Source organism: Gossypium raimondii, chromosome 13 (assembly GCF_025698545.1).
Source record: "Gossypium raimondii isolate GPD5lz chromosome 13, ASM2569854v1, whole genome shotgun sequence".
Classification (NCBI taxonomy): domain Eukaryota; kingdom Viridiplantae; phylum Streptophyta; class Magnoliopsida; order Malvales; family Malvaceae; genus Gossypium; species Gossypium raimondii.
Window position 1 is genome coordinate 39,601,761 of NC_068577.1, and position 12,523 is coordinate 39,614,283.

General features: G+C 32.8%; 1 protein-coding gene across 1 annotated transcript; it reads left to right on the top strand.

Moving 5' to 3' along the window:
- Positions 1-3,859: 3,859 nt before the first annotated feature.
- On the top strand, positions 3,860-11,601 carry LOC128036188 (uncharacterized). The gene is made up of 3 exons (XM_052627098.1): positions 3,860-4,107; positions 11,248-11,317; positions 11,386-11,601. The coding sequence occupies exons 1-3, from the start codon at positions 3,860-3,862 to the stop codon at positions 11,599-11,601; spliced, it is 534 nt and encodes a 177-aa protein (XP_052483058.1).
- Positions 11,602-12,523: the final 922 nt, after the last annotated feature.

Sequence of the window (12,523 nt, forward strand, 5' to 3'; positions counted from 1 at the left end):
CCGATGCAGTCCCAGATGGTGTCCCTACTGTTGATACACTGCGTCACTCCTCCAATACTAGGGAGGCTGATCATTCGCAAGGCAATGGTATTGTATGTGCATCGACAGTTCAATATTTCTCTAAACATGACACCATAAAACTTGCCTCGCATGATTTTCTCTGTTGGAAGCATCAAATCTTGTTGATTCTTGAAGGCTATGGGCTTGAAGGTTTTGTGTTAGGTACCACTCCATCTCCTCCTCCTGTTGTTCTTGGTTCAGATGGCCAGCAAGTTGACAATCCAGCGTTTCTTGTGCATCGTAAGCAAGATAAGTTTCTTGCATCCTGGCTATTGTCGACTGTTACAGATGAGTTGTTAGTTCATCTCACGAATTCCAAAACCAATTTTGATATATGGACTGTTATTGAACGGTGGTTTAGTGCCAAATCCAATCTCAAGATCTCAAGCATACGACATGCGTTGTATTCCCTCAAGAAGTCAACTTTATCTGTTACAGACTATGTATCGAAGGTCAGACAACTAAGTGATGACTTGATTGCTACTGGTAGCTTCATCTCGGAGCAAGAACAAGTGAGCGTAATTTTGGCCGGTCTTTCAGTTGAATTCGAGTCAATCAGAATTTATGCTTCTGCTACTCCTTTGTCCCTTGACTTGTTGACAGAAATGCTGCTTGATTGTAAGTCACGACAGTTAGAATTGGTAACAGAAGGTTCTTGTCAAGCCAATCTCGCAACTCGACAACAAGGCACGGAGGATCATTTGAAATAGTCTAGTGATTCTCTTCAACGACCTAAACCGGATTATAAAGGATCGGGTAGAGGTTGGTCTCATGGTCGGTCTCGTGGAAATGGAAGGGGCTGGTCTCGTTCCAGGCTGCAGTGTCAGTTATGTGGCAAATTGGGGTACATGGTTCAAACATGTTATCACAGGTTTGATGAGAGTTTCTCTGGTGTTGCAGGGTCAAATTCAGTTCAAGTTAACTGTCATCAATTGCATGGTTCTGGATGTCCATCCACTGTTCATTCTTGCCAAACGGGGGTTCATTGCTATGGCTCGTCTGGTCATTTGCCTCCTCCAGCTACATCTTCCTCACAGTCTGACTCAATTTGGTACCCTGACTCAGGTGCAACGAATCACATTACACCTGAGGTATCTAATCTCACAACAGCTACTCCGTATGCAGGTAACAGCCATGTCACTAAGGGCAATGGTAAATCCGTTTCTATTTCTAATATAAGCTCCTCTTCTCTCTTAGCTGGGGCTGGACTACTGAAGCTTCAAAATGTTTTGCATGTTCCTGCAGTGTGCAAGAACTTGATGTCTGTGGCACAGTTTGCCAAAGACAATGGTGTTTATTTTGAGTTTCACCCGATTTTGTGTTTTGTGAAGGACATACAGACAGGGGTGACACTACTCGAGGGCCACATGCATGAAGGGTTATACCGTTTTCATCTCACTAAGTCGACACCCACTGTTGTCTCGAAACCCGGTTCCAGTTTGTTGGATAGTGCTGAACTTACTTCATTTTCCTTATGGCATAATAGACTCGGTCATCCGTGTAATAATGTTCTTGCTCATGTCTTGAAGTCGTGTAATATTTCCTTCAAACAAGATAGTTTACAACAATTATGTACAGCTTGTCAGCTTGGGAAAGCTCATAAGCTTCCCTTTTCAGCTTCAAAAATAGTATACACTTCTCCTTTTACACTTGTAGTGTCTGATGTGTAGGCCCTGCTAGTGTGTCTTCAAATGGCTTTTGGTACTATGTTTCTTTTGTTGATGTCTATAGTAGGTATACTTGGATTTACTTTCTTAAAACCAAGTCTGAAGTGGCTCAAAGTTTCCTGGACTTCCACCGCATGGTTACTGTTCAATTTGGCTGCTCCATTAAGATTCTTCAAACCAATGGGGGAGGTGAATATCGTGGCTTGACTGTTACTTTATCGCGGCTTGGTGTGCAACACAGGACAACTTGTCCTTATACCTCGGAGCAAAACGGTATCGCTGAAAGAAAACATCGACAAATCGTTGATATGGGACTGTCCCTGTTAGCACAATCTCATATGCCATTGACGTTTTGGTTTTATGTATTTGTACATGCTATTTATTTGACTAATCGATTTCCTACACCTGTCTTGAACCAGTCAAGTCCGTATGAAATGCTTTACAAAGTTAAGCCTGAGTATGGTTCCATGCGAGTTTTTGGGTGTGCCTGCTTTCCTGATCTCAGGCCTTTTCAACAGCACAAGTTCAGCTTCAGGTGTCAACGCTGTGTGTTCTTAGGTAGTGTTCCTACTACCAAAGGGTATCGTTGTCTTGCAGAAGATAGTCGAGTTTTCTTGTCTCGACATGTTCGGTTAGATGAGACCAAATTTCCTTTCAATGAGGGGTTTCAAAAAGAATCATCTTCTAGATGTGTGCCGAGGTGTTCTTCTCGTTCTGTTCTTCCTTTGGTTCTGGCGGCTAATCCACCTGATTTTTCTCACTGTTTTCCTACTACAGCACCACCAAGTATCAGTACAGATACACATTTTGATGAGGGGCCTTCTTTTGAATAGTTACAACCCAGCCAGTGTCTTCTCCTACTGGAGTTCCTGATGTAGTGGTGGAGCCTAATGGTCAGCATAATGGTCCTATACCAGCTCAAATCCCTTCTGTACCTGGAAACTATCATTCTATGCAGACTCGTTCGAAGAATGGGATTTTCAGACCTAAGGTTTTTGCTTCTATTGTGGATGAGACTGAACCCACCAGCATTCGTGAAGCATTTCAAAGTCCTGTGTGGACAAAAGCAGCCACTGCCGAGTATGACGCCTTGATTGCCAATCGTACGTGGGATATTGTTGCCTTACCAGAGGGTCGACGTGCTGTTGGTTGCAAGTGGATACTATCAGGGTTGTTCTTGCTTTGGCTATGTCCCTTAACTGGTCTCTTCGACAGATTGATATTAATAATGCATTTTTAAATGGAGATTTAAGTGAAGATATCTACATGTTTCAACCTCCAGGGTTTGAGCAAAGTGGGTTAAATGGTGAACCACTCGTATGTAAATTGAAGAAGGCATTATATGGCCTCAAACAAGCACCCCGTGCATGGTTTCAAAAGTTAAGAGATTTTCTGGTGGCTACGGGGTTTATGGTCTCAAAGACAGATAACTCACTTTTCATTCTTCGATCGGGTGCTCGGGTGTTGTACGTCCTTGTTTATGTTGATGACATCATAGTCACTGGTAGTGATTCTCAAGCCATTGACAGTTTTGTCACTCAACTAAATGATCGGTTCTCCTTAAAAGACCTAGGTAAGTTAAACTACTTCCTTGGTATTGAGGTACAGCACACGTCTGAAGGGATGGTTTTGTCTCAAACCAAATATGTTCGAGACTTACTTCGCAAAGCCTCTATGGATCGATCGAATAGCCTTCCAACTCCAATGGTCACCAATTGTCACTTGTCTGCTGGTGAAGGCAGTCCGGTCGAGGATCAACATTACTACAGAAGCATCGTTGGTGCACTACAATATGTAGTAATCACCAGACCTGACATAGCTTATTCAGTGAACAAGGTCTGTCAGTTCATGCACAATCCCCTAGATGTACACTTCAAGGCTGTAAAACGGATATTGAGGTATTTACAAGGGACGTTGAGTTATGGTCTACGGTTTACTCGTGCCTCAAAGTTTCTGTTAGAAGCTATTCAGATGCCAGTTGGGGCTCTGATGTTGACGATCGACGGTCCACTTCAGGGTTCTGCGTCTTTCTCGGAGGTAATCCAGTTTCTTGGAGCTCTAAGAAACAGTCAGTGGTTTCCCGATCCACGACCGAGGCGGAGTATAGAAGTGTTGCACATACAGCCGCGGAAATGATTTGGATCCAATCATTGTTGGCTGAATTATGCGTTCCTATTTCACCGAAAGCTTTGATCTGGTGTGACAGTTCTGCTGCGGTTGTTGTAGCAGGGAATCCCGTTATGCACTCCAAGTTCAAACATGTGGAGTTGGATGTTTTCTTTGTTAGAGAAAAGGTGGCAGCTGGTATACTTCAGGTTGGGCATGTTCCAGGGTCCTATCAACTTGCAGATATCTTGACAAAGCCACTTTCAGCACCAATGTTCAATAAGTTTCGAAGTCAGCTTCGAGTAGTTAATATTAGTTAAAAGAAGGTTGAAGAGCAGTAGAGAAGTATGAGGAATATTAGAAAGTAAAGTAAGTCAGTTTTCTGTTAATAGTTAGCCTCTGTTATGATTAGTTAGGAGAACAGTTAAGTAACGGTTCTTGGGTTGTATTAAATATGTGTTTTCATTGATTGCTAAATGATATACAAAATTCTTTTCTTCAAGTGCTATTCTAGTATCTTAGCACAAACATATAAAATTATAATAAATAAAAATGAATGGCATTAAACATTGTAATAAATGGTAAAAGTTTATGGGTTATGGGAAAAATAATTTCTTTTTCAAATGCATGGCAAAATGAAAAGCAAGGAAACAACAATTTTAAAATTGAAGGAACATAATCAAAGCATGAATTGTTTAGCCAAATTAGCCTTTGCTAAAAAGAAAGATTTACAATTCTTCAAATTTCCTCCTAAGGAAACTTTAAAATTTCTTAAAGCAGGCCAAGAAAGGGATATTTTTATTCCTTAATTAATTCCTATGTAACTTAATATGATAATTTTATTAAAAAATTGAGGGAGACAAATTTTACAAAGGAAACTCTGAATTTTTAAATTTTTTCCAATTACTTTTGTAATTTAAATTTATTCATTTACCCTCAAATTTTCCATTCTTTTAATTATTTGAAATTACAACAGTAAAATTACCACATTAGCCATTATACATGATAAGTTCATATAGGAGTTTTCTAATTTGACAAATTTTTGAATTTATACAAAATTTATTTTTAATAATCAATTTTTAATATCACATAATATAATAGTAATTATTGTATAAGTATCTTAATTGAATTTCCACAAAAAAATAATTTTTATATATTAATATGACTATTTAACTTATAAAATATTTATAAATTTAACAACTTTAAACATTCGTTTTCATTTTAATTTTAATATACTTTATCTACACAAATTATATTGAATTTTAAATATAAAATAGTATATATAGACAATCAATTCGTGTATAGCACAAAAATACAAACTAGTTTATAATTATAGTTTCATCCTTAACTTTGTTTGAGTTTTCCTTTTATAAAACAAAACCCATATGTATTGATTGCTATATAGCTTTTTTTGCGACTAGTTAACACAATCAAATTTTTATCTACTTAACATTTGTTTTAAGTTTTAAATGTGTTGAAGATTTTTAAAAGAAATTATTTTCTTTTTAAAATATTTTATTAAAATTTAAAATATATATTTAAAATTTTAGAATTATTTATGTTTTATTTTAATTCAAAACATGTTTATAATTTTGAAATTTATAATTTTATTTATGATTTAATTTTTAGAATTTTTATCATAAAATATAAAACAAAATAGTGTAAACGCTGAAAGGTTGATAGTCAATTTGCTTCAAATAAAAGAATAGGGGCCAAAATGAATAAATATGTAAATATTAAGGACTAAATTTGTTATTATACCTTATAAATGCAACACCGAAATAAGTATTTAATGGAAAATTTTTAACAGAGGGCTTTTTGCTCTTGCATCTAACGTATAATGATCAATTTGTCCATCTTTTTAGTAGAGGGACCAAAATGCAATCTAAAGTTTAGTACAGGGACTGCTTTGATACTTTTACTTGTTTTGTTGTATAAATTGTAAATTCCAAAAATATTCATTATTATAAAATTATTAATAATATTTGAGAAAGTAAATCTTTTAAGCAAGTAACAATATTTAAAATCAAATCATTGTATATAATATATTAGTCCAAGAAAATAAAATTAACATATACTTTTTGGTACCATTGATTAGTCCTTGGTCAAGTATAAGTAACTAAATAATTAATATTATGTAATTTAGTTGTATCGAGTATAAAGGAGTTTATAATAAATACATGTAATTTAGTTAAGGTTAAAATATGCTCCAAGTCCTTGTATTATTTTTATATTTGGAACTTAATCTCTTTATTTTTTGTATTTTAAAATTTAGGTCCAATTGTTAACACTGTTAAAATTGTTTTATTAAGTTCATTGTTGTGACATTGTGAAATTAAAGAAATATTGGCTTGGTAGCCATGTAAAAAACTGTCGTAATTGACTTGAATTTAACACAAATATTTTAATGGTCGAATCTGTTGAAATTGCAATTTTAAATTTGAAAAATAAATAGACTAAATTCTTGAAATAAAAGTAAGAAAACTAATTTCTAAATGTATAAAGGGTATAAAAACTTTGAGTATATTTTAAGTTTTAATTAATTATTTAGTAGGTGAAAATGTGTTGGATAGGAGGGAAGCAAGGTTATCAAATAGGATGGGGTTTAGAATTCTATGGCATGCATTGATTTTAAAATAGTCTCTGCCCTTAAAAGCAAGGTATTTCCCTAATGGACAAAGTGGTGGCATGTGGGTTGAAAGTTGGCTTCCTGCGTGGAATCTCAAAATGAGGACTTGCCGTTTTTGACGCCAAGCCATGTGACCTTATTAATTTTGGAATGCAAAACTGATGTAATAAATATGGAATTTGACAAGGATGAAGCAGATTTAGTTTGCAGCATCCCACTGCATAAGGCTGAGATTGCACATATGTTGGCTTGACATTTTTCGAAAGATGGTCAATACATGATGAGATGTGGTTACAGGTGATGCTTCTGCTTGTTCCAATGGCAAAGAAAGTACCGATGGTTCCAGCTGATGCTTCTTCCAATCCTAAATAGGTTGCTTTTATGTTCATTTTTATTCAATGCAGCTTTAATCACCATTTAAAAATATGACTTTGATAATTCGTCCTATATATTTTAATGGTGATAATAAGTGTGTTGAAAAGTAATGGATGACATCCCAACTCATCACAAAGAAGCAAATCCCAACAATTACGAGTTAAATTGAAGATTTTTATTCAAATTTTTTGTTACCGAATGGTTCCAAGACTATCAAAATTAGGTTTCTTGCGTCAAAAATCAAGACTGGAATGGGAAGAACTTATGCACTTTAATTGAATAAAGTCGTCATTTATTTATTTTTATTAAATAAAGTCATATGATTGTTCTATGATTTTATTAATTGACACTAGCATGATATCACTATGATGTATTAAGATTTCTTTTAATTGGTAACTTAACTTATTACATGAGTATATATATATATATATATATATATATATATATATATATATATTAAAGATGTAGTTTGTATTTCCTACAATGCATAGGTGAGTTGTATATATTAAATTTATTATTTTTATAATTTTAGTTTTTCAAACTTTTAATGAATTTTGTAAAAAATATTAAAAAATTCAAAGTTAATGCAATTACAAAATATTTTAAAATATTTAATTAAATTTAAAATAAATTATATTAATGTTATTTAATTTTAAAAATATTTAATATTAGAAGAATAAAAATTATGGTCTGAATATTAATATATTAGAATTTAAATAATATTATTAATAAATTCTTACATGTTATTTATTATATATTGTTAAATTGATTTGTTTTAATGTTAAAATTATTAATATTCTATTTTTAATAATTTTACAGTTATCTTTGCTCTACTTTAATCAATGAATGTAATTAACTCTTATTATATTTGAAAAACATAAATTTAATTTGATAAATGTTATTCATATGTGTCTTTTTAAAACTATATTTTAAGCCTAATAATTTAATATTCATTAATTTTAATATTATAATATAAAAATTAATTCAATTAGGTAAAATATTAAAATAAAGAGATAACTTATATAAAATTAACTTTATATTTAACATATAAAAAATTGTAAAGAAAAATTTTAACAAAAGGCATGAAATAACTTAAAAATATAAAAGGCAATGAGTAAAAGAGTGATTTAAAATAAGTGCTTCAAATAGTGTCATGTGTCAAAAACTATAATGTGAACATGACTATTTATTTCCTTTTAACCACACATTGCTATAGTATATGAGATTGGTTGTATTTACTAATTTAAATGCATTAAATTATTTTATATAAATATTTATTTTTATTAAACAATATGAAACTGGTAATTTGGTGCTAGAGAGAATGCTTACTCCTCTAGCCACCAAAATTGTGAGAAGACAGTTTTCATATTTGATGTGTTGACAATTTATTGAACTATGTATATGGGCTATGCTGAGTATATGAACGATATCTAGCTCATCAATGAAGATCATATCACTTGAGAAAACATATTTTGGAGATTGAATCGAATCGATTCACCCTTATCTAATCCATTGAATCAAGGAAGTTGGATTGTATTGAATCACAAAAGACTTGGCTGCCAAAAATTTTTGTTTATCTTGTTCATTATTATTGTCACATCCCAAAAATCAGGTTAGAAAAAGTTGAGCTAGTGAAACCAAGAATGGTCACTTCCTAAATTTTGAGTTAAGATTGTAAAAATTTATGTCAAGTGAAGTTATTTGGTTTAATGGTTAAATATTGTGTTAGTGTATGTGAGGTTTCGGGTTCAAATTTTTTTTTTGTTTGAATTTTTGTTTTAACCTCTATCCTCGATCATCTGATGTGAATAATATTTTTGGTCAATTAATGTTAAGAATAAGTTTACTAGTTCAGTAGAAAGGTATTAACTTACTCTTGGGTCTTATGTTCAAATCCCTAAGTGAGCAAAATAAAATTATTTTTGCTAACTTATGTGCGGCCCATCTAGGAGAATTTGGGTTAAATTTAAATTTTTGGGAAACTGTTTAGATGTGGATCAGATAGTGGAGTTGCATGTAGTTGGGATTTGTTTTTAATTTAAATTTTTTAAAGTAAATAAATAAATAATAATTTGTTTCCTAAATTTTTTCCAAATTTTGTTCCCACGTTTTCCACTACTTTTTTTTTCTATTGTCCCTTTTGTCACATTTCCCAAAATTTTTCCTTTTCAATTTTTGTTTCTCCCAATCTTTTCACCAAAATTGTTAGCACTCAAAACTGTTGCTTTTAAGTCCTTCTCTTTTTCTAAATTTGGTGCGTTTTTGTGGTTAAAGGTAAGTTTTATTATTCTTTTTGGTTTGGGTTTAATTATTGGTTAATGGGTTCTTTGTGAAAGAAGGGATTTTAATGTTTAGATTATGTTTCTATTTTGTTATGTTTTTTTATGAGCATATGATGTCTGAATATGTAATCTGTATTTTTTGAATCTGTTATATAACCATTCATGTGACGTTATGGTGAAACTAATTTGCTTCTGTTGGGTTGTGATATATCTATCTGCAAAACATGTAATCATATGCTTATTGGTTTCTGTTAAAAAATATGAATGCATGTTCAACATGTTTATAATTCTATTTCTGTATTTGCATGTCATGTCACATTGCATGGGGTTGGGATAATATGGTATGGAGGAAGTTCTGGCAATTTAATGATCTGCATTATCTGGTGGTTTATCCATAATTTTGTCTGGAAGCTTGGCTGCAATATGGTGGTTTGACCACATATATTTGATCGGATAGTTTTAACAGCAACTCAGTGGCATTGTCCACAATTATTTGTTGGTGTGGTTTTGTTGGACGAGTTCCCTACTTTGGTGTGTAGCGGAGTTGAGTAGGAAGTTTTCTAAAAAACATGTATTATGATTTTCTGAAAAATATCGCATTGGCATAATCATACATTCTCAGTTTTGTTTTATTTATCGTTATGAGATTCTCTATGATACTCTGATTTGTATATTGTGTTTTGTATGATCTCTGTTTGAGTTTAGTTACACATTATGCTTTATAGCTCACCCCTTTGTTTTATTTCTGACTTTTCAAGTAATCTTTGAGTTTAGGGTCGGATGACGTGTGGGAGCTCGGATTGTTTCTTGGTTAATTTAATAAGATAGTTTATGTTTTTTTTAATTATTTTAGGACTGTAAATTTGTTTTACACTTTGCATTTGGTTTTTGTTTTGTTTGCTTGTTTTTGAGTATTTTAACATGAAGTGCAAAACCACAAAAGTTAAAAATTTTAAAATTTAGTTTTCAAAACTAAAACTTTGAAAGTTTTCCATTGTAAAATTCAGTAACCTCTTAAGTGTTTTTTTTTGGAAATAAACAAATATTTTTAACGAATGTTTGCCTTAAAGCTGGGAATGACTTGCCAAAATTATTACTCTAAAAAAACACAGTTTTGAATTCAAATCCTGGGTTTGAAATAAGTGGTTTTGGACTTAAATGTTCTAAATGTTGTAAGAGCTTTGTCAAATTTTTATGCTTTCAAAATGCACTAAGTTTAATTAAGTCAATTTTTTTAAATAAATAATGTAATTCCTCAAAATTCGGTCTAACGTCTAGGCCGGGTTTGAGGTGTTACAATTATTATATTGTATTCAACTTATATATTGGTTGTTTATAAGGATTGTGATAGATCTTCTAATGTAAGCAAGTCTCGATAAACTTTATAAATTGTGAGACTTGTATAGGTTTATGTACGGAGAGAATTAAGCACTTAATCTATTCTGAATGAGGACTCTTACTGTATGAGTGTATATTGATAGTAAAACCTTTGTGTGTGGTTTTACTTACTGAATTTACAATAGGTAAATTTAATGGTGAGAGTATTAAGTCTTCAAAGTACAAGGGTGAGGGAAATTATCACGGGCCGTGATTGAGAATATTCTCTTTGTGTAATTATTAAAGAGAGTGGATATTCCTTACTAAGCTAGGCTCCGCAAACGTAGGGAAGCTGAACTGCATAATCATCTTCTTGTGTCTTGTGTGATTCATGTTTTTCATTTAGTACCTGGAGGAGTGCCCACCATCTCAAACACCAATTTAGTTGTGTAGCTTCTATTCTTAACAACAACTAAATTGTTAACAATTCGTATAACAGCCTCCCAGTTATAGTAGCTAGTGAAGACTCATGGTGTTGCTACATTCAAGTTATGGAAGGTTATTCTACTTCAAACCTCTTATCCTAGAGGTTGGCAATTATACTTACTGTAAACCACACATTAAAGCATACATTATGTCAATTGATGAGAGTACATGGAGAGCTGTGTTGATTGGATGAGAGTAATTCCAAATAGACACTGAGAATTGTAGATTTGTCAAGCTAGAAGCATAGTGGATTATAGTTGAAGAAAGGCTTGCAAGTGCAAACTCTAAGGTCTTATATGCAATATTTTGTGGAGTGAATATACAGGAGTTTAAGAGAATTGTTAAATGCACAGTTGCAAAGGCTTCTTGGGATATATTGGAGATTGCTCATGAAGGTACCTCCACTGTTAAACAATCGAAGATGCAAATGTTAACATCTATATTTTAGAGCATGAGAATGTAGGAATTAGAAACTATTGGAGAGTACTATGCAAAGTTATGTGATCTTTCAAATCAAGCATTTGCATTAAGAGAAGAATATTCAAACACCAAGCTTGTTAGAATGGTGTTGAGGTCTCTCCGTGAGAGATTTTCTATTAAGGTCATTGTTATTGAGGAGGCTAAAGATCTTGAAAGTTTGGCAATCAATGAATTTGTTGGCTCTTTGCAAACTTTCTAGATGAACCTTGAAGATGTCAAACACAACAAGACAAAAGGTGATAGAAACATTGCTTTCCAAGTGGGTGAGGGAGTGCCAACTTCCGAAAATGCTTTGAGAAATTCCAGGAACATATTGCCTCACTCATAGAGAACTTCAACAAAGCATTCAAGAAGCATTTAAGTAGAATAAAGAAGTTCAAAGCCATCACAAATGTTTCCCAAAATGAACCCAATGGGTGGTAATCAAAGAGGAATCTGAGAAAGATGAGAAGAAATGAATCCAATGCTATAATTGTCAAGGATATGGTCATTGTTGAAACCGTTTTTTTGAAAACAAAAATTTAGTTGTCGACTTTAAAAATAAAAATTGGAGTCGCCACCAATCCTTTATTAAGGTGTGATTGGCCCACCTTAAAAATAATTTTGGTCTGCGAAAATTGAGAAAACAGGTTCGGGAGTCAGTTACGCACGAGGAAGGATTAGCACCCTCGTAACGCCCAAAATTTGTACCAAATTGATTTTTTTAATGCCTTGGTGTCGAAAATTTGAAAAGATTTTAAAAGGAAACTTTTTTATCTCATGAATGAATTAAAATGATAAGACATTCTTATTTCAAAGAAATAAAACACCACACCCAGTGAGTTAGGGCACAATGTTTTTAAATCTTCAAAATACCCGAATATTGCCTTTTGCTTTTGAAAATTCTTATTTCTAGAAGAAAATGTCATGACCAGTAAGTTAGGACCCAACATTTTTGAATTCCCGAGAATAAGCTTTTATTTAAAATTTGCGAATTTATTGCAAAACAAATACTTGGCTTTCTAAACTCATCGAAAAATAACCGCAATCCAGTAAGTTAGGACACGATCTTTCTCAAGAATCATGAATGCCAAATATCTCGAAAATTTATGAAATATCATGATTCTAATATTTCAGTTTAT

Bases quoted from the DNA above. Each gene is read 5' to 3' on its own strand.
- LOC128036188 (XM_052627098.1), top strand. From the start codon at position 3,860: ATGATTTGGATCCAATCATTGTTGGCTGAATTATGCGTTCCTATTTCA. The intron at 4,108-11,247 runs GTTCAATAAGTT...GTGAATATACAG, and splicing joins AAGCCACTTTCAGCACCAAT to GAGTTTAAGAGAATTGTTAA. The intron at 11,318-11,385 runs GTACCTCCACTG...ATGAGAATGTAG, and splicing joins ATTGGAGATTGCTCATGAAG to GAATTAGAAACTATTGGAGA.